At 33.5% G+C, this 23,723-nt stretch overlaps 1 protein-coding gene across 1 annotated transcript in view; it reads right to left on the minus strand.

Annotated features, from left to right (window-relative positions):
* Positions 1-1,174: 1,174 nt before the first annotated feature.
* LOC141672725 (uncharacterized) overlaps positions 1,175-23,723 on the minus strand; it is a 37,825-nt gene continuing 15,276 nt past the window's right edge. The window contains exons 9-10 of the mRNA XM_074479407.1: positions 1,762-1,995; positions 1,175-1,467 (exon numbers count right to left, since the gene is read on the minus strand). Coding sequence (XP_074335508.1) covers positions 1,175-1,467; positions 1,762-1,995 — 527 coding nt within the window. The remainder of the gene's footprint in view (positions 1,468-1,761; positions 1,996-23,723) is intronic.

Here is a 23,723-nt window from a genome sequence, read left to right on the forward strand (position 1 = left end):
TCAGACTAAATGACACGTACCCCTGCCAGCCTGGTCTGCTTCGTTTTTCGAATTTAACGGACCGTGCACATAAAACAATTTCAAAAATTACGAGAATAGACTTAAAATGTTAGAAATAACCCGAAGTAATTAAAAAATATAATTTTCAAAATTTTAAAATAATTTCTAAAACACACTTTGTACCCGCTTTATCAATTAAACGAATCGACGCGCGGATGACATTAATCCCAAAAATTTCCAAAATAATTTAAAAATTCTCGGAATATTCCAAACTTAAATAATTACGAGTTTCATAATTTTTGAAGAATTTTGGAATTAAATACGGATTTTACAAATAAATGAAATCAGAAAATCATACCGGGCTAAATAATTGTTGAAATATTGATTTCTAAATTTTATAAAATCCCAAAAATAATTATTGTAATTATAAAGTCATAAAAATAATTTTAAGGATAATTTAAATATTTATGAAATTAAAATTTCAATAAAATCACTTTTAAAGATAAAAACAAAACGATATGATTCAGTAATTAATAATAAAAATAATCCTCAATCACAATTGAGTCCCACACAATTAATATTACATACAACACATAGCAGACTGAATATCCATCCAATCCCTAATATTACTAAAAGAACTCAATTTACCGATATCAATAAAATGATCGGTTTTCGAATAAACTTTTGAAAATAATACATTTAAGTAAATATTTTCAGAAATTAATAAAGATCGATATAACACTTAACAATTAGCACATTACCATTTAATAATACCAACTCATCCAACAGGAATAAAATATTCAAAATTTTATTCCTTATAAATCATAAAAGCACATATATAAATATTCAAATAATATTTATAATAATTCTAAAAATACTGGATATTACATTTGAGATAGTAAATTGATCTACCAAGCAGCTTCTTCTCATCAGGCTTGGGAGTCTCTATGTTCCCTAAGCTCATTTCATTGACTAAAATTGGTCTCAATTGAGAGAAATGAGAGAAGGCCTTGTCTTGCTTCTCAATTGGACCAAAATTCTTCTTGATGTCCTCATCAAGCTTTTTCCATTTCTCTTTCATCTCTAGCTCAGCTACTTCTACCTTGATCAAGTCAATGCTGTCAAGAACTGGTGGTTTAGAGAAAGTAATTGCTGGAACATTCAATTTACTGACTTATATATTGTGCACTTTCTCCCCCTCACTAGCTGACTCTGCCTTGCTAACTGAAATGATTGCAAATGTCTCCCCTTCACTAACTGTGATAACATCTTTCTCCCCCTTTTTGTTAGCATCAAGTTGAGCAGAGGTGGAAATTTGTGCACCCACCCATTTCTGAAGCAAGAGTGTTTGTTGAGCTTGATGGAGTTGGATTTGAGTGATAGAAGTTTCTAGGGTCTTTAGCCTAGTTTCCAAAGAATCCACCTTGCTATTGAGATTAGAGTTTTTCCTGAGTTGCCTATTGATATCTAACATTGTTGTGTTAGGAAGAGTAGAGTCTGAAATTTCAGTGATGTCCTTTTTGACTTGTCCAATTTCTGTTTTGATCTCAAACACATCCTGATTTTGCTTTAGAGATTGGATTTTATGCAGGTGAAGAGACTCAAAGTGAGCTTGAAGAAGACTCTTGGTATTGGAATCTGTAGTAGCTTGAAGAGCTGTCTGAGTCTGATGGATTATGTGAAATAGGGTTGATTTGAAGTGATGTTCACTGTAATCTTTGCTAAACATCCATGTTGGAGTGTTTGTGCTTGAGCTAGGACCTGCATCTCCCCCTATGTCCAACAAATCCTCTTCATTATTGGAAGCATCCCCAAATGTGCCACTAGAACCTAACTCAAAACCATCACCAGCTGCATGTGGAAGTGAGTTGATTGCATCCTTGGCCCTTTGCATTGAGGCTGTTGTGTTCACCAAGTTGACAATTATCTCAGCAGCCACACTGTCCTGTTCAGCCAAAGATTGATAACCTGGAACAGGGTGAGTAAATGCATCGGCTTCACAAGAAACAGAGTTTAAGACAGCTTGATAATCTTGCTGAAATAGCTGTTTCTTTTCAGCCTCATTAACATCCCTTAACTCACTAATAATAAGCTCTTCCCATTCTTCTGTGCCTTCTTTTCTCTCATGTACTCTCTATTCTTACATCAAAGGCTCCCCTTGGCTTCCCACCCTCACCTTCACCTTCTAAGGTGGGACTCCTCTCACTCACTTTTGCCAAGCTAGAAGAAATAGCTTGCATTTGTTCACTCATTTCCTCTACTTTTTCCTGAGAGCAACTCAGCCACTCACTCCGTTCACTCCCTTTCCTCAATCCTAGGAGTGATTGTACAACTACCAGATCATCTGCACTTGTAATAATAGCTGAAAGTTCAAGTGGTGCAGTGATATTCAACGGATGAGAAACATCCGTCCAGGTAGTAGTTGAGAGTTTCAAGGGATGATTGCTGTTAAGCACATCCGTCGAGATACAATCACTAGTCAACGGATGAAGAATATCTGTTGAGATAGTAGAAATGGCAGAGTTTGGAGTTGAAAATACTGTAGAATCTGTGATGATTGATTTGAGATTTTGCATAGATTTCTCAGTAGCTTCAGAAATGAATGGCAAGTGAGCCAACAAATCATTTAAAAGATGATGCTCACTTACTTGAGATTTTGGCTTCTCTATGAGTGTTAAAGATGGAGAATCAGGAATTGAGGTGTGAATCGTGTCCACATCCAGGGACTTAGTGGGTGAGTTTTGTGTGTGAGGTGCTTCTATTGAAAGAGATTTTGGCTGTGACTCCACATTTACTGGAGCCACGTCAACTGACTTTGAGAAGGTACTATAAATGAGTCTCTAACTGCAGTTTGCACTATGTGTGAACCCTGTGTATCTCCAAGTGTTTTATATTTTTTCTTTCTTGTGTAAGTTTGGGGTGAGTCTATGTCCCTAACCCTTTTGGCCTGTGCTCTTGGCTGAGAGCTTTGTTCAATAGTTACATCCTTTTGAAAGGATGTAACTAGTAATGAGCTAGATTCCTTATTAATCACTAGAGTTTGTTGGGAAACTGTAGTGTGTCTAGACTTGGTTACACACCTCTCCGTCCTTATCCTTAGGGTTTCTTTGATTTTCACCATGTCCCTCGCCAGGCTCACTTCCCTTTACACTCCCCTCTTGTTTTTTAGTAGATTTTAAAACTAGTTTCTTTTGAGAGAAACTAGAGTGGGTTTTAGTGAAGCCCTCCAAACCCGGGTCAGAAGTTTGGGGTTCACAACACACACACACACACCCAATATATAAACATGTTTATGAAAGTAATATATGTAAAGACCCTACTTACCATTACCATGGATCGCAACAGGTTAAAGTATGAAAATAAGCCACAACCTTAACTTTTATTCCATCGTACCAAATCCCAACTAGTTCCTCTTAAAACTGATAATTATATCATTCTTACAATCTTACATACTCATCTACATTATAAAGCTCTTGTTAACTCGGTCCATCTTATCCTGGAATCCTGGCTTGCATACTGGACTGGGAATCCTTGTTACCAATAATTTCCTTTTTCAACTATAAAATAACATAAACAGATTTGCAAGAGTGAGCTAACTAGCTCAGCAAGTCATAATAACAATAACTGAGGTTCAACAATGATCAATTGGAATATTCAGAAGAATCAAGTTTCTAGATAAGCAATGAATAGGATTGGATATTCTCTTTTCGTTTTTAAAAACCAAGGTTAGGCTGTTAATCAGTCACGCACTAACCCCGAGCAAGGCTCCCAGCTTTGCTCTATATACTGGATCCAAGGCACGCATTGGCCTAATATGACCACGAATTTGGTCTGACCACGAATTTGGTCCACATTTATAAAACCATCCACTTCTAAAATAATTCAATATGATAACCATTGCAATTCAATAAACACAGAATCATGATTATCATTGATAAAGCATTTATCTCAGAGCATAAAATATTTCACATATATCACCAGGGTGTATTAAGGTGTAAATATGAAGAACAACTTCAAGCCTGATAAAGAATCAAGTATCTGAAAAATAATGGTTCAACGATAATACAGGGTATTGATCTTTGATGAGATAAGGTATTCCAGGGTGTATAAGTTTCTATATGCTTAAGAAATTCTGTTGAAATACTTGGTTTATGGTGTGTATGTATTTTTGGAGTAGTATTGTATTTGTATGGTTTAATATCTGGGAAATCAACCGTTGGTGGTTTATAAGAAATAAAGCTTACAGCTCAAGTTCAGTGATATGCTCAGGGTTCAAGGTTGAATAGTTTAAAGCGCTTGCAATATAATACAAAATTTATTTTGAATACTAGCAAGATGTTATAAGAAGTTCAGGAATATTTGCAATATACCTTGAAGAAAGATTCAGAAATACTTGCCTTATCCCAGATGATTTCTAACTTTACTTGTACTCATCTAACAGTTTTACTTTTTAGTCACTTTCGTTCTTTTTCTATGTTTTGCTTCTATTCATCAATCACTTGCCTTCTCTTTCTACGCTTTAATTTTATTTACGGATCACTGGTTTTTTTTCTATGCCTCGTTTACTCTGCTAGGCATCACAAGTATCTATCAATACTCAATCTTATAACATTATAATCGTCACAAAGACGTCATAAGCTTTCATCTACCCTTCGTTTACCCAAATCCGATTTACGGATTGAAAGTTATGACTAAAACAGTCAAACAAAAACCACATAGGCATATAACACATCAATCAGATAGCACGTAGCACATAGCACGTAAGATATTCGATCAAAATAATTTTTCAAAGAAGTTTCGGGGTCAAAATGATTTTCCAGGTATTTATTACGAATTTTTAAACATTTTTCGGAGTTAAAATAGGTCTCTGAATCATTTATTAATAAAATAATAGGGTTCGAACACCCGAATCCGACTTTAAAATAATTCTATAATAATTATCGAGCCTTGAAAATAATTTAAAATAATATTTTAAAACTCAAAACTATTTTCCTGAATTTTTAAATCCAAAAAGAATATTTAAATCTGATTATTAAATCAATTAAAATCAATTAATAATTTATTAAATTAATTAATCAATTAATATTAAATTAATAGATAATTAAAATTTTTAAAATTAATTAAAATTAATTAATAAAATAAATCAGATTTATTTTTAAATAAATAAATAATAAAAAAGAATTTCTGAATTTAGAATAAGCAAATAAACATTTTTCTGATTTTTAAAATAACAGAATATTATTTTTGAAATGTTTTTAAACAGGAGGGAATGAATTGTAATTTGTGTGAAAGGTGGGTGATGAAACTGAAGTTTCACCACCACCTTCCATCTCTGCCACCAGCAGCCATGGCCGCCGCCATCGAGCTCGCCAGCGGCAACCCCCAAACAGCCCAGATCTGCACCAAAAGGTGAAGATCGCCTCGTCTGTTTGTCCTGAGTCCAAAACCGGTGTTAAAACATTCAAAAAGATGCTATATTCGCCGAAAAATCCGGCCGAACTTTACGCCACCATCACCGACTAAACTCCGGTCAAGGCGTTATGGGGCTCCTCTGTTAAAACAGCCACCACCAACAGAATCCTTATAACACGATCTATTTACTGATGTAAGTTGTATGTATCCAGGTTTAACGGATCAAATATCCAGCCAAAAATATGAACTTTCCGGTGAAGTTATTCAAGAACACCAAAAACATTCAAACTCGAAGATCAAACCAACTTTTATGCATGTTATTGAACTCCAAATTTGACATATAATATACCAAAATTACTAGGAATAAAAGATCTACGTGATTCTAGCATCAAATCACACAAACAACATCAAGAACAAAAATTCATATTTTAATTACTAAATAATTCGAATTAAAATAATTAAATAATAAAATCACCTTGATTTCTGTATTAAAATGGAAGATTGATTATGAAAGAACTTTTCGAAAGCTTCGATTTGATATATGGCACGCTCGAATCAGAGTTCGATAACGCCTTCGTTTGTGCGTTTGATTATGAAGAACGCGATGAATTTTAAGGTTTTTCTCTAGAAACTATATAGTTTTACTGTTTGCAAATGATTATCTGTACAAGTTATAATACTGTATTGGCTATTTATATTTATGGAATATTAATACGTTTTGGATCGTGTTGGATCGATAAATACATTTCTTAGCCGCTAAGTAACTATAAAAAGGATTTGATCGGATAACATTTTGGATAAACAATATCCCGTTTTGGATACACATTATCTTGTTTTGGATGAACATTATCCTGTTTTGGATAAGCATCAAAGGTTTTGGATAATTATCAAAATCGAGCTTTTATAAAACGCTTTGTACGAAGATAATATTATCGAAAATAGTTATCTTTTCAAAAATTTTGTGCCGGGCCGCGCACGGGTTAAACCGTAATCCGGATCAAAAAAGTCAAAATATGAAAAACTTTCGGAATTACCAGATAGGTTAGGAAGGAGTTTTCATAAGAGTTTCGGGTTGTAAAAACGTAAAAACGGTTGAAGTTGGACAATTCCCGTCTTTATAAAATAGTTTTATAATTATATAAAATATAATTAATAAATTCACAAATCAATATAAAATTATATAACAGTCCAAAAATTACCAGAAAATATTGAAATTATCTATATTTTATTCTGGTCATAATAAAATTAAAATACTTATACTTTACCATGTATAAATATCCACATATCAACACCAATCATCAGATAATTCACCAAAACTCACATAATAATCATTTATTAAGAAAAATAATTACACGCTATGTCCCGAATATTACATCCTTTCCCCCTTAAAAGGATTCTGTCCTCAGAATCACACTAAGGATCAGATAATGATATATTCCAGTATCTCACTTCCATTTTTCTCAGGTAGATCACTCAACCTTACAACTTTTCATGAACTTTCACTCGCAGCATCACTCATTACTTAACAGTCTCTCGCTGACATCATATTCTATTAGTTGCTCCTATAACTCAACTCAAGTCTCTATTTTATATATAATGGAGCTTAATTACTTTTCCTGAATATACATATATAAACACCCAATGATCCAGCTATACGTGTGGCGGTGAAGCCAACTCACTTACACTTATCTTGCCTATTTTACTGTTTCAAAAGGACCAGCATAATGCCTATTAATTCTCTTTTCTTTCTAATTCTAGTAATTCATGCTCATGAACATTTCCAATAGTTACTGGTTATTGAACCTCATTCCTACCTGTTTCTCTGTTCAATTAACCTACTTCATAATCGCTCCCAATCGCATTCGAGGTTCATTAATCATCCCCTTAATCTTCTTGTCCATCTGCGAATGATATATTAAAACCAGGGTGTATTCAATTTCCAACATTCTCGAAATTACTTTAGAATTAAGAGTTAACGAGAAAATCTTGAATGGATACAATTAGCGTAAAACCGTATCATCATACCTTAATTTCCTTGAATCACAATCAAGTAGATTTGCTGAGCGGAATTCTCTTACTGCTTAGAATAAAATATACTAATCTGGAGGCATCACCCCCATATTCTAACCCATTTTATTATTTATTTTGGTTTTAGGGAGTTCTCATACGAACTGACTGCAATTCTCTTTCCTGACGTCTAGTCACATATAACACTTATTATTTCTTTATGCCGTATTATTAGAAAGTTTTCTTTTACATCTAGCTCTTGTATCACATTTGAATCTCTTAAGTTATCGGTGTTTAACCAAATTCCTACCTTTTAGTTCCTCCTTACTTAATGCCCGTTCATCTAGGAGTGGTATATACTATTCTTGTTCGACATATTCATCGTATTCTGAATACTCCTGTTAAATCTCAAATCAAATAATATCGATCATTTACAGTTAATTTCTGGATCCAATGACGTACCACCATTTCTTCAAGCAGCAACTAAACCACATATTGGAGAACTTTCTATTAATAAAAGAGAATGATTAGGTTTGGATAACCCATCAATAATGATGCCATTAACGCTTTTCTTACCTTTGGTTCTCAGGTGACTTCACTACGATGTCTCCTGGAGAAATGTATCCATCTAGCCTTTGATGTCCCGCCTGTTGGATTTTAAACGCAGCGAGGGCATGGCAAAACACTTTTACACATACAAATCCAAATAAAAGCATATAAATCATGAATAAAAATTCGAGGGATCAAATCTAACCTTTTAAAATAATTCGGAGACAACAATCAGAGATCCTTAGCAGTTGCTCCTCAAGTGTGAAGCACTCCACCGGTATCCACCAAGAAAACGACTTTTAGGAGGAGGAGGAGGTTGAGAGAATTTGGTTTTCTAAAACTTTTGGGTTTCTGGGGTTAGAATAATATATGGTCTATAATAGTGTATTTATAGGCAAAATTTTCAGCTGAAATTTTTCCATAATTATTATTATTATTATCCCATTTATTATTCTCATTAATAATTAAACACCTTTTAATCATTAATCCTTTTTCTAAACAATTTAGAAATAATTCTCTCTCTTGATTTAATTTCCAAAAATTAAATCCTTAATTAATAATATTAAGAACTTTTCTTAATTAATTTATAATCAATTAAATCTCATTTAATCAATTATTAAATTTGCCAATTAATTATTTATTTCACAAATAAATAATTATTAGCCATTATTAATTAATTCCTCCACCATAAAATCATTCTCTTTTTATGGTGTGACCCTGTAGGTTCAATATTAAGCCGGTAGTAGAAATAAATAATAATAAAACTATTTTATTATTATTTATATAAATTCTCTAATTTATTAAATATGATTAATTAATTAATCACATTTATTCTACATCGTGAGTGATGCTTCTCAACATATCGCGACTATCCGGATAATATGAATTCACTGCTTAGAATACCAAGAACCTGTCAGTGAATAGTTATCGTACAATAAACTCCTTCTACCCTACAATGTCCCAATTAAATACAAGGCATGGATCTCGTGTCAAGCCTATCTAATTCAATCACTTGCTTACCATTTACTATGCGTAGTTCTATGCAAATTAGAAACTCCTTTCTAATTTCATTTACTCTGGCCAGAGATTCCTGAACTAGCATAAGTGGATCAGCCTTGAACATTCGCTTCCTTCACTGGAAGGGGTAGATCCTTTATTGATCATACACTATCTTCGTGTACAAATTTCTATACCCAGAAGAGCCCTAATAATTGTCCCTGGAGACTAAGAACTAAACCAAAGCATAGTTCAGTGTACACAAGATGACTATGATGACCTCAAGTCTAAGGATACTTGTACAACTATCACTAGGTGAACAACTGCTGACACGTGAGTGAACTCCATCAGTTGTTCAGCTGTGCGAGTCATGTTCAGTGAACTTATTCTATAATAAGCACCTACATACTAGCTATAGTGTCACCACACAAATGTCTTTGAGAACAGACATCCTTCATAATGAAGCAAGCATAGTATGTACCGATATTTGCGGATTATTAATTATCAGTTAGTAATCCTATGACCAGGAACTATTTAAGTTTAGAGTTATCATCTTTTTAGGTCTCACTATTATGATCTCATCATAATTTATAAAAAGCTTTACTCTAAACTATGGTATATCTTATTTAAACACTTAAATAGATAGAGCCCGTAACAAAAAACAAAACAAGTCTTTTATTAATATCAATGAAATCAAAACAGATTACATAAAGAGTTATTCCTAAATCCAAATACCCGATTGGACTTAGGACATATTCCTTTCAATCTCCCACTTGTACTAAAGCCAATCACTTTGGTATCTAATACCCATCCTGTCATTATGACGATCAAAGTGACTTTCATAAAGTAGCTTTGTGAGTGGGTCTGATATGTCATTATGTGTGTCAACTCTAATTCAATATAATACAAGAAATGTTACAGCGCTCCCACTAACCCTTTTGTAGACGCATGGTTCATCTTCGTTTTTGATAAAATCAAACTCTTTGATTGTCTCATCAAAACGAATGTTCCATCTACGAGAAGCTTGCTTTAAACCACATATGGTTTGCAGTAGCTTACACACTAGGTTTTCATTCCCTTGGAAAGAAAACCATCTGGCTATATGCCAGATTACATAGTCGTAGTAAGCAGCAATCGCAAGCAAAATCCGAACTGATTTTAACAGGGCTACAGGTAAAAGGCTTCATCAAAGTCAATCCATTACCTTTGTTTGAATTCTTTTGCCACAAGCCTGGCCTTATAGGTCTCCACCTGGTCATCTGCTATAATCTATCTTTTGTATACCGTATACATAGATTCCATTCTGGATTTCATGGCACTATGCCATTTCTCTGAGTCAACACTACTCATAGCCTCATTATAGGTCACAGGGTCGTCATCATCAATGATCGACAGCTCATTGTCATTCTCAATGACAAGGCCATAATACCTCTCAGGTTGGCGAGACACTCTCCCTGATCTTTTAATGGGCTTTTCCACAAAAGGTTGTTCAGTCAGAACAGGTGTTTCCACTTGATCCGTAGTATTTTGTGCTTCTTGAACTTCATTAAGTTCAATTTTGCTCCCACTGTTTCCTTCAAGGATAAACTCCTTTTCCAAGAAGGTAGCATGTCTGGAGACAAACACCCGATGATCGGTGCAAAAGTAATACCCTAAAGTCTCTTTAGGATATCCCACAATACTACATTTTCGGATCGATATTCCAGCTTATCTGGGTCAACTTTCTTGACATAAGCTGGACATCTCCAAATCTTAACGTGTTTAAGACTCGGTTTCCTTCCTTTCCATATCTCATACGAAGTTTGAGGAACAGATTTTGGAAGGCACCATATTCAGTAAATATGTTGAGGTTTCCAATGCATCACCCCATAGGAATACTGGAAGATTTGCATAGCTCATCATGGACCGAACTATGTCTAACAAAGTTTGATTTCTCCTTTCAGATACCAATCTGGAGGAGTCCACTGGGAGACTATACCATTTACTTTGAGATAATCTAGAAACTCTCCGTTCAAGTATTCACCACCTCGATTTAATGGAAGAGTTATAATACTATGTTTGGTTGTTTCTCCACTTCATACTTATATTCTTTGAACTTTTCAAAGGCCTCAGACTTGTGTTTCATCAAACACATATCCGAATCCAGATCTATCATCTATGAAAGTAATGAAGTATGAAAATCCACCCATGGCTTGCTTAGACATTGGTCCACATACATCTGTGTGTACCATTCCTAGCAAATTTGCAGCCCTCTCTCCATGTCCACTAAATGGAGACTGCAGTGCCACTATAAAGTGAGATTTTCATCATCCCTTTTCTTTTATTAGTTTGTTCAATCTGAAGTAAATTATGTCAAATATATTCAGACCATTATTTAAAGTACCACTTCCATAAAGAATATTATCTCTAAGAATAGAACATTCATTATTCTCAATAATAAATGAAAAATCCACCCAAGTCTAACATGGGAATAATATTCCTCACAATCGAGGGAACAAAATAACAATTATTTTAAACAATAGTCTTGCCCGTAGGCATATGTAAATGAAATGATTCTACATCTTCAGCAGCAACTCTTGCTCCATTTCCCATCAGTAGAATCACCTCCTCTTCCTCAAGAGTCCTACTTCTCCTTGGTCCCTGCAACAAATTGTAGATATGTGAACCACAGGCGGTATCTAATACCCAAGTAGAAATGACATATTCACTTCTATCATGAACATACCTGAATTAGAAGCGGTAGTCTCACTACCCTTCTTCTTCAATTCTGCAAGGTAAACCTTGCAGTTCCTCTTCCAGTGCCCCACCTTGTTACAGTGAAAGCAAACAACTTTGCTCTTGGGGTCTTCAGCTTTTGGTGGAACCGACATTTTCTCACCTACTTTCTTCTTCTTGGAAGAGTTCCTCTTCCTTTTCTTAGGATTGGAACCTTCATCAATTAGAAGAACAGAACTCTTCTTAGGGGAAAAATTCGATTCCGCAGTCTTCAACATGTTGTGGAGTTCAGGCAGGCTGACATCCAACTTATTCATGTGAAAGTTCACAACAAACTGCGAAAACGAACTCGGAAGCGATTGCAAGACCAAGTCTTGGCTCAGCTCCCCATCCATGGAAAAATCAAGTTGTCCAAGACGTTCAATCAAATTGATCATCTTAAGTACATGGTCATTCACAGATGATCCCTCAGACATCCTACAATCGAACAGCTCCTTCGATATCTCATATCGAGCTGTCCTCCCTGCCACATCATACAACTCTTGTAGATGCATGAGGATAGTGTGAGCATCCATATGCTCATGTTGCTTCTGTAGCTCAATGTTCATGGAAGCTAGCATGATGCATTAAGCAACATTTGCATCATCTATCCACTTACGATACACAACATGTTCATCATTATGCGCATCGCTAGCAGGTTTAGTAGGCTTAGGTGAGTCAATCACGTATTCCAGCTTCTCAATCCTGAGAACAATTCTCAAGTTTCGAAGCCAGTCAGCATAATTAGGACCAGTCAATTTGTGAGCATCTAATATGCTCCTGAGTGATAGTGCAGAAGACATAACGTACAAAGTAAATCTGAAAATGATAAACACATAACAACACTTAGCAAATATTCGATTTCATTTCAAAACACTATATGAATCGGGTCTTTATTCATAAGTGGTTCCCACTAGTTTATCTAATTTATTCAACCCTCTACGTGAAAAAATTAAGCATTCATAATGCTAGTGGGAATAGGGATCCTACATTCCATCACACAACCCCGGCTGTGGCACGAAACGCCATGTAATGTTCAATAGGCAGACAACTCTTGTCAATTACATCTTATTTTATTCCCTAATCAAACTTTAGCCTCTTGAATAATTGAGTCACGGCTGTGGCACGACAAACTCAATATTCTAAGTCAAGTCTAAACCCAACATTCCGTACAATTGAATCAGTCCCCAAAGGCCCACGGCTGTGGCACGTAACGACCTTTAGATTCTTATTCAATGTACACATCTCTATGTAATAGACAAGTATTTCTTATTTCGAAATCAAAGCCCTCGGCTGTGGCACGAAACGACAATGATTCAAAAATAAGAACTACTTTCTACCATGTTGGAAGGCTATGACCGACACAAGCCCGTTGTGTCATTGGCCAATTACTACTTGATATTATTTAATTTTAGAGGGATTATATTACGTTACAATCATAATCATATTATAAAGAGATTCTTCCTTTTAAATTAAATATTTCAAATCAATAATCAATAATCAGACGATTCCCAGATCGGGTGGAGCATTGTCAAGAGGCGTCACTTAATAACCCTTTCTTACAGATAGAAATCTGTTGTTGACAGAATCATCCTTTCTCTCATATCAAAAATTCATATTCAATTACGTGTTTCACAAACACAAGAATCTCATGATTGTATTCATAATATTGTTATTAAGGTTATGAAACAATTTCACTATACTAGGTTGTTTAACAAACGCCTTATGTTCATTTAAGTTCACCTAAATCTATCATCGCATGATAAACTAAGCATATATCACATATATCAACATGAATAAACATCAAGGTAGGCATGTTACATCATCTAGCACATTAGTCTAAGCATTATACATCTCTATGTATCACATGAAGCATTTAAAAGCAATTAAAACAGTCAAAAACAACTTTAAAACACTTCATGGAAATATAAACAGTTCAAAACTTTTATATAAACTAAAATTGATCACTCCATTAGATCCGTCTCGGAAAAATGAATCGAACGGTATATTGCACGCCTAAAACGGCGTTACAAAACTCCCAGAAAATCAATTTTAAAATCAACAGACGGGCTGTAACGCATTACAGGAACGCGTTACAACCCCTGTAACGCATTCTGGTGATGCGTTACACCCCTTTTAAGCCATTAAAGGGTGTAACACATTCCGTGAAAGCGCCACAGCTGTGTAACGCATTCCTGGAATGCGTTACACCCCTATTTTTTTTTCTTTCAGCAGCCGTCTTCTTTCCTCGGTTTGCGCGCCTGACACCTCTGATTTCTGTCTGCCTTTTTCTTTTATCACAGATTCAGACAAAAGCAGCACAGCAACAGATATGCAGAATATATATATATATATATATATATATCTACATACTTACAATTTATATATATATATGATTATTTAATTACGAATTTAATTGCAACAACTTCAAAAATTCATAATAAAAAATCTATACATCATAAAATTATGAAAAAATACCCAAACGATCTACAACACTTGTAGAACCCAGATCAACATTCAAAATTATTATGAGAAACGATTTCTCATCAGAAAAAATTAATCCATGATATAACTTGTAAAAATCATAATTAATTCATACAAGCACATAAAATTCTGAAATTTTTACCACAGATCTATATGCATACAACCTATGCTCTGATACCATTGTTGGATTTTAAACGCAGCGGGGGCATGGCAAAACACTTTTACACATACAAAATCCAAATAAAAGCATATAAATCGTGAATAAAAATTCGAGGGATCGAATCTAACCTTTTAAAATAATTCGGAGACAACGATCAGAAATCCTTAGCAGTTGCTCCTCAAGTGTGAAGCACTCCACCGGTATCCACCAAGAAAACGACTTTTAGGAGGAGGAGGAGGTTGAGAGAATTTGGTTTTCTAAAACTTTTGGGTTTCTGGGGTTAGAATAAAATATGGTCTATAATAGTGTATTTATAGGCAAAATTTTCAACTGAAATTTTCCCATAAATATTATTATTATTATCACATTTATTATTCTCATTAATAATTAAAACACCTTTTAATCATTAATCCTTTTTCTAAACACTTTAGAAATAATTCTCTCTCTTGATTTAATTTCCAAAAATTAAATCCTTAATTAATAATATTAAGAACTTTTCTTAATTAATTTATAATCAATTAAATCTCATTTAATCAATTATTAAATTTTCCAATTAATTATTTATTTCACAAATAAATAATTATTAGCCATTATTAATTAATTCCTCCACCATAAAATCATTCACTTTTTATGGTGTGACCCTGTAGGTTCAATATTAAGCCGGTAGTAGAAATAAATAATAATAAAACTATTTTATTATTATTTATATAAATTCTCTAATTTATTAAATATGATTAATTAATTAATCACATTTATTCTACATCCTGAGTGATGCTTCTCAACATATCGCGACTATCCGGATAATATGAATTCACTGCTTAGAATACCAAGAACCTGTCAGTGAATAGTTACCGTACAATAAACTCCTTCTACCCTACAATGTCCCGATTAAATACAAGGCATGGATCTCGTGTCAAGCCTATCTAATTCAATCACTTGCTTACCATTTACTATGCGTAGTTCTATGCAAATTAGAAACTCCTTTCTAATTTCATTTACTCTGGCCAGAGATTCCTGAACTAGCATAAGTGGATCAGCCTTGAACATTCGCTTCCTTCACTGGAAGGGGTAGATCCTTTATTGATCATACACTATCTTCGTGTACAAATTCCTATACCCAGAAGAGCCCTAATAATTGTCCCTGGAGACTAAGAACTAAACCAAAGCATAGTTCAGTGTACACAAGATGACTATGATGACCTCAAGTGTAAGGATACTTGTACAACTATCACTAGGTGAACAACTGCTGACACGTGAGTGAACTCCATCAGTTGTTCAGCTGTGCGAGTCATGTTCAGTGAACTTATTCTATAATAAGCACCTACATACTAGTTATAGTGTCACCACACAAATGTCTATGAGAACAGACATCCTTCATAATGAAGCAAGCATAGTATGTACCGATCTTTGCGGATTATTAATTGCCAGTTAGTAATCCTATGACCAGGAACTATTTAAGTTTAGAGTTATCATCTTTTTAGGTCTCACTATTATGATCTCATCATAATCCATAAAAAGCTTTACTCTAAACTATGGTATATCTTATTTAAACACTTAAATAGATAGAGCCCGTAACAAAAAACAAAACAAGTCTTTTATTAATATCAATGAAATCAAAACAGATTACATAAAGAGTTATTCCTAAATCCAAATACCTGATTGGACTTAGGACATATTCCTTTCACCGCCTTAATTCTTGGGTAGGTATAACATTTATTTATATGTTTCCCCCATTTTCTCTTTATATCTGGTCACTACATATTTTTTTAGCCTTCGATACTTAATCTTACTCCTGGGATGCATTCCCTATCTCAATTTACAAATGTTTCCTAAATTTTTCACCTTAACTCTGTCCCACATAATACCCATATCTTACCTATATCCTGACATCTTATAGAGTTTCTTTATCATCCTTTTGATTCCACTTCCTTTCTTATTTCCGTTCTTCATTCTCATAGCTCATTCAAAACCGAACTCTTGATATTAATACTCATTTTGATGTCATATCAAATTAGATACCAATACGAACTTTGATGCTCACAACATCCCATAATGAAGTAAACATCAATCATCTATATTAATACAACTTTTGATATTTAACAACAACCTAAGTATCAATACCAATCAGAAACTGAACTAAAATTGTATCTCACATTATCCAAAATAGAAATACTTGATAAATCATTTTTTGTATGATTATCAATATAATTTGGAAGCAAGACGTCCTTTAATAAAACTTTATTACAGATGATAAAATCTCTTTGATTGTTTAATAAAATCCATATTGGTCTAGTTATTAATCTCTTCTTTATTCCACCTCCATTCTCTTTTATCTATCTTCAATCTTTAGTTCTTCAAAACATTTTTCTTACTTGTCCATACAAATAACTTTTTATTTCTCTTGTCCACTATAAAGGGCATATTTATCCAAGTAATGCCTCACATTCTTGCAGCAATTTCTGAATTCTACTGGTGTCCTTACCTTCTCCAAATTCCTCATTGCTTTGATTTCAGATTGAAAGTCACATCAAAATTTGACTTAATCTAATTGGAGTTGATTTCCATCTAACTGACCATTAATTGGTAAAATTAACCAATTAACTCACTTAATTGATCAATTGCACCAAGTGATGACTAGCTAAACGAAATCAAAGACAATATATATAGTCGGATTGGTTGTAACAACCTCTTTCAAGAACCGAGATCACAATTATTTGGAGTATCAACAAGAATATCAATAACACACGGAATTATACTTTTTATCTTTAAGAGTAGGGTAATATCCAAAAATTTGGACAGAATCTCCTTTATATTATTGATTACCATTCGGACTCAAGCCGACACCAACAATCAATCAAACAACCAACAATCAATCCATAAGTGTACCAATCAACTGCCACCTTCTAACTCACCATTTCACCATCACATATAATACTAACTAGTAAACCCATATTTTTAGTCCAACTTAAGATTATAGCGAACAATTCTTATTATACCATACCTTTTCTCATATCTTCTGATTATAACAGAATATCACTACTGAGTATAATTACAAATTAATCTAAAATTCTTCCAGTTCATGTTTCAATTCAAGCTCTCTCATTAAGAATTCATCAATCCTTGACAATATACAGTTGTTCTTATTAGTTAACTTGTTCAACTTCTGATAACCCACACATGGTCTCAACCAACACTCTCATAATCTTGTGAAAGAATTCCTTTGGTTTTAAAGCATCATTTCTTAAAAATGTTGCAGTTAAACCACCACACCTTCATCTCCACTTATGCCTTTTCATACTGAACTTCCTTCACCGGTTCGGTTATGAGCATCAAATTTGCCATAACTCATTTACTTAAGTGGAAAACCCCAACCATTTCTTGAAGAACACCCTTGAAGTTTATTCATAACTAGAATTTCTTCGATCTGGAATCTTCATGACAAATATCTCTTACATGATTGAGGTATGCTTCATCTTCCAATTTATTAATTGATTATTTGGTTATTATAAAAAAAAATTCATTTGCTTTTGTTGTCCAATCAATCATTTACCTTATCTAATATATGCAACTTTACTTTCTTCTTCCTCTAGTTAATTTAATTCATACGGTTCGTTAACTACTCCAATTCATGCCAAAATCTCATACTTGCAACATATCATGTATACATATTTCCGCCTATGATTTGATGTCCTCACAACAATCCTGTTATCGGTATAATGGTTCTTCTCTTCACGTAAATATCCACCATTTATTGGCTTGCAATTATCCACACTCATCATATAACTCCATCTGCTACACGGGTTCATTTCACTTCCTTTTAAAACATTCAAAGAATAGACCTTACACAAGAAGGGAATTTATGTATATGATTCGGATTGGAAACTTTTTTTTTGTAAAGAATAACAGTACAAGGAAACAATCGAAAGGATCTATAAATCAATAAATCATAATTGAAGAAGAATGAATAATGATTCTGATATTAATTAGACAACCATATTTATACTCAAGATGGCCAGTCTTTCATACTGTATGACATACAACACATGATTAGGTGGCGTCCCACCAGACTCTTCTTTATTCTGATAAAGAGTCATACCATAACACTGCTTATCTCAATCAGAAAATAAGTCTTGAGGGAAAAATGATTTTAGAAAGAAATATAACAATTTTCTTATCACCTCATAAAGCTGATCATGGAAGAAGTTCATACTTTATTCAAGATTCATAAGAGTATATAGTTTTATAGAAAAGAATGATAACATTGGTCGTCATCCACATCTCATCTATTTACAGCTACAACGCTTGTTCTATCAATATATCCCATTCCGAGTCATATATTAACTTTAGAAAGTTCTTTGAAATGCCTTCTTAAATCGATCATTAGAATGAATTCCCATTTATTATATCTTGTATCTTTAACGTCGCTTCAATGTTCAATATTTTTATAATTCACCCTATTTGCGTTCTTACGAGATTTACAATCATAAATTTAAATTTCACTTACGCTACTAATCATTCAACATATCAACTCCTTTGTTAATAACATTCTTCCTTTAGAAAAGTCTGGAGATTTATTCAATCTTCTTTGCTCAAACCCGGCTTCTTATAGATCGACATATTCTTTGAACTCTAATCGTCTCAGAAATTGGACGAATTGTTTCTCCGTACATTGGTTCTGTCGTTAAAATTATCAAACAATATTTGCACTCTTTTGTTAGGAACACTCAAATCTTCTCCATAATAGTGGTTCCACTTGGCCTCCTAAATGAACCATACTAACTTCTAGAACAAGTATTCTCCTGGATAATCTGAATCTTATAACAAACAAGAAACTCAAGTACTAGTTTGACAACCAAGTTTTTTTAAAAAAAATTGTTTTGTTCCAAGGACTTTTAATTTTTTTTAATAAATTCTCATTTGAAAACTATTTAAAATTTTGGAAATCACATCTGGTCGTCATTACTATATGAGTTGGTTGACGTCTTTCTCAATCACTACAAAGTATCAAGTTATGGAAATAATCAGATAAAAGCTCATTCATTTCCGTATATCCTCTACCCCTTATTGGGTCCATTTTTCCTTCATTGGTCGATAAGAATTCCAGTTACCTTTGCATATTATCTTATTCATAACTTCACTTCTAGTCTTTCATACTGGTAACACTCCCATCATCATCTCTTGCGATTACTAAGTATAACAAGTCTATCCAGTAATCATCAAATCTATTTTATAAAACAAGATCGACTAATATCACGTCACATTACTACTATACACATCATGTTTGGTCATAACATCATCATATACTTTCAAAAAAACTCTCGATTTCCAATCTTCCCAAACTCCTCTAAAATCCATCTAGCTCACTCCACAAGATAATCATAGGTGGCATACTTACTCGTAGCTCCGTATAACCTGGTAGCATCTATTCCCCGGAACACACGAATCCTCTCTTTAGATTTTTTTTCTCACTCTTCTTAATATCTCATGTACTCACCATATGCGGTAGCTCTCGAATCCATCCTCATAGGTGCTATTACTTCATAAGACGGGTTTTAAACTAATGGTATAAAACAAGGTGTAGGGGAGACAGAAAAGATGCACTCACAGCTGAATATTCGGTAGAACCAGAATCAGCATGTGGGGGATTCTCGAATAGGTAGTCTTGCATCAGGGATGGGATAATAGCTTGTAAAGGTGAAACCGTCGAATTAGGAGGTGATATATCTAACATCAGTGAAAAAGCAGGACATGAATCAAATGATGATCATCCGACTGAAGGCTCCGAATGATCAGATGATCCTGGGATAAAAGAATCTGCCATCGCCGCTATCTGACAATCGCGTCGCTAGATAAGAATCTCGAATCTCATCACGAATCATACCAAAACCTAGTATATAGTTGCACTCAACTTCTCGACGTTCTATCTTTCTATTTCCTAATCTTAATCCTAACCCTCTATCCATTCTTGACAATCTAGGCTTGTTTCAATGACTTATAACCTGTAGCTCTGATACCAAACCCGTGACGCCCTCCAAACCCGGGTCAGAAGTTTGGGGTTCACAACATACACACACCCAATATATAAACCTGTATGAAAGTAATATATGTAAAGACCCTACTTACCATAACCATGGACCGCAACAGGTTAAAGTATGAAAACAAGCCATAATCTTAACTTTTATTACATCGTATCAAATCCGAACTAGTTCTGCTTACAATTGATAATGATATCATTCTTACAATCTAACATACTCATTAACATTATAAAGCTCCTGCTAACTCGGTCCATCTTATTCTAGAATCCTAGCTTGCACACTGGACTGAGAATCCTCGTTACCAACAATTTCCTTTTTCAATTGTAAAATAACATAAACAGATTTGTAAGAGTGAGCTAACTAGCTCGGCAAGTCATAATAGCAATAACTGAGGTTCAACAATGATAAGTTGGAATAATTCAAAAGAATCAAGTTTCTGGATAAGCAATGAATAGAATTGGATATTCTCTTTTCATTTTTAAAAACCAAGTTTAGGTTGCTGATCAGTCACACACTAACCCCGATCAAGGCTCCCGGCTTTGCTCTATATACTGGATCTAAGGCACGCATTGGCCTAATATGACCACGAATTTGGTCTGACCACTAATACGGTCCACATTTATTAAACCATCCAGTTATAAAACAATTCAAAATAATAACCATTGCAATTCAATAAAAGAAGAATCATGGGTATCATTGATAAAGCATTTATCTCAGATCATAAAACATTTCACGGGTATCACCCCGGTGTATCAAGGTGTAAATATGAAGAACAGCTTCAAACCCGATGAAGAATCAAGTATATGAAGAACAATGGTTCACTGATAATACAGGGTATTTGTAACACCCTATTTTATAACAATAACACTACACGATATAAACAAGTCTGAATTATATTAAACTGCAATAATGTAACAAAATCGAATAAAAATCCATGGTTTAATCCTCCAATAATAATAGATAAAGGATGTAAAATTCACTAAAAGATGTTCTCGAATTTATTTAGTCCACTAAGTTGAATCTCAACTAAATACTGGGCGTCACTCATCACTTTCCCGCTTTACCCCTAATTACCCGCGGAAAGGAAACAATAAATAGTGAACCAAATGCTCAGTACGAATACAATCTAAATAATTTACGATATATAAATACGAATAGATTGTGTCTTACCAACACAGAGATTAAAAGTAAAAATGACAAAAAGGTCAAGAATATAGATATGAAACAATGTATCAATATTTATCGAATTAACATAATATAATTTAAGACAATGGGGCTAACAATGAATCATAAAGTAAGGCTGAATAGCAAATAAGGTGGGTACAAATATGGGCCTCTTACACAAAACTATACTTGCTAAACTCCAATCACCAGCGAAGTATATGACAATGGTTCCTTCTTCGGTAATCCAGAAGAAGAAATAAGGAATATAAAATACACCCCAACAATATAATAGCGATCATGATCTAATCACATCTCATACCCCAGAGACGCGCTCGTATACTCACCCACCGATACGAGTTGGTGCCTAGTTCACCTTGACTCCGAACTCCATGTGAACATTGTCCGTGATTAACCCACAAAGATCGGTCTAAGAGCCCAACAATAAGGTTACAAAGGTTGCTCGACTCGTTGTACGAAACGAAACAAAGTAAAACAATGTCGCAAAAAAAATGCGAAATAACAATATGAACAAGTCAAAGCAACAATAATTCCAAGAATAGGGAAACTGAAACGAAAATGAAAATGCGTACAAATAGGTACACATTGAGTATAATAAGCTCACAATTTTTATAAAATGGACCAACAATAAATTAAGGAATATTTTATTATTTCAAAATAAGAGAAAAATAGGGAATTCGTACCTGATATAAATATTGAGTTAACTTTAAAATATCTGGAATCAGGGGTGCTGAATAGCCTCTATTTAAATCTAGAAAACGAAATTTAGTAACGAAGTATTAGCACTAATTAGGATGTACATATATAAATATATAGCAGTCAATACTTATTTCAGAATTATACACATATAATAATATGTTATCAATGAAGCCGCTTGAAGCCCCCAACGATACTAATAAAATAATGATTTGACTAAAGAGCCTGAGCGGACTAGCAGAACCGTCACTGCAGGTCTATAATTGATAGTACAAATAGTAATACAACAAGCTCAAGTATGTGAAGTCCGAAATTAATAAGGTTGGTTTACTATTAATAACTAATAAATTGTCATAGTAATTAAATATTAGCTAACTAATTAAAATTAATAAACAACTAGCACAACCACTATATTAGTTCACTCGAATAACTAACAAGTGAAATAAACGGAAAGAAGCAATAGCCCGAATATATCTAATTGGATACACTAATTTATTAATATTAATAATTACTATCATAATCAATACTAATAAAAATTATAATAAAAACAAATCAAAAATAATCTAGTCGTCATTTATAAATGAACTCGGCAACACAAAACCACATATTTTATCAAATAAGTTAATAAAACATGTGATCAAATGACTAAAGGCCACTTGATCATTCTCTCTGTAATAGCATATTAAGCAGGATACTTGATTACAATACTGAATCATGCATGCACAACAAATAAACTAAATAACTGTAGTTAACTTGAACATAAGCAACCACATCAGGGGGGCTATACTACTTTAAGAGAAAATAGCAACATAAGTACAAAAGGTTGTTGTTTTTTTATAAAGAAAATAATCGCATGGTATTATATAAAAAAAATCATTTTATAAAAAAAATGATAGAAATAACTATAAAATTTTACTCTCAAAATCTAAGAGTTGTAAAATCATTAACATTGTAATAACCAGTCAAGTGTTGCATTCAAGTAAAATAATTATAAACACATACTTATAATAAATTACTAATGCACACATAATCATCCAAAATTAGTACGTCAATTCAAATAATAGAATCATACACATTAATAAACCGAATAAGCACATTGATAGGATAAATTACACAAAATATATTTTAAGAACTTATAATTATATGGCTGGATATGTAAACTCCAAAATAGCATATGCGCACCTAGAGATGCATCGCTGTAAATTTACACATAAATTATATAATCAATATCTCAAAATAAATATAAGATAATCAATTAATGATCAAGATAGTAATATCAATGGTATAACTCAATTATACTTACCTTTTACTTATAATACAAACTAGAGTAAACACTAGGCAATACCTCTACTCAGGAGTTGCTAGCCCTTGCCACTGCATAACAAAATTCAAAGTGTGGCATGAATATTTAACAAGTGTAAGTAGTGTACATAATAGACTACGCAACT

This window comes from Apium graveolens, chromosome 1 (assembly GCF_009905375.1).
Source record: "Apium graveolens cultivar Ventura chromosome 1, ASM990537v1, whole genome shotgun sequence".
NCBI classification, from domain to species: Eukaryota; Viridiplantae; Streptophyta; class Magnoliopsida; order Apiales; family Apiaceae; genus Apium; species Apium graveolens.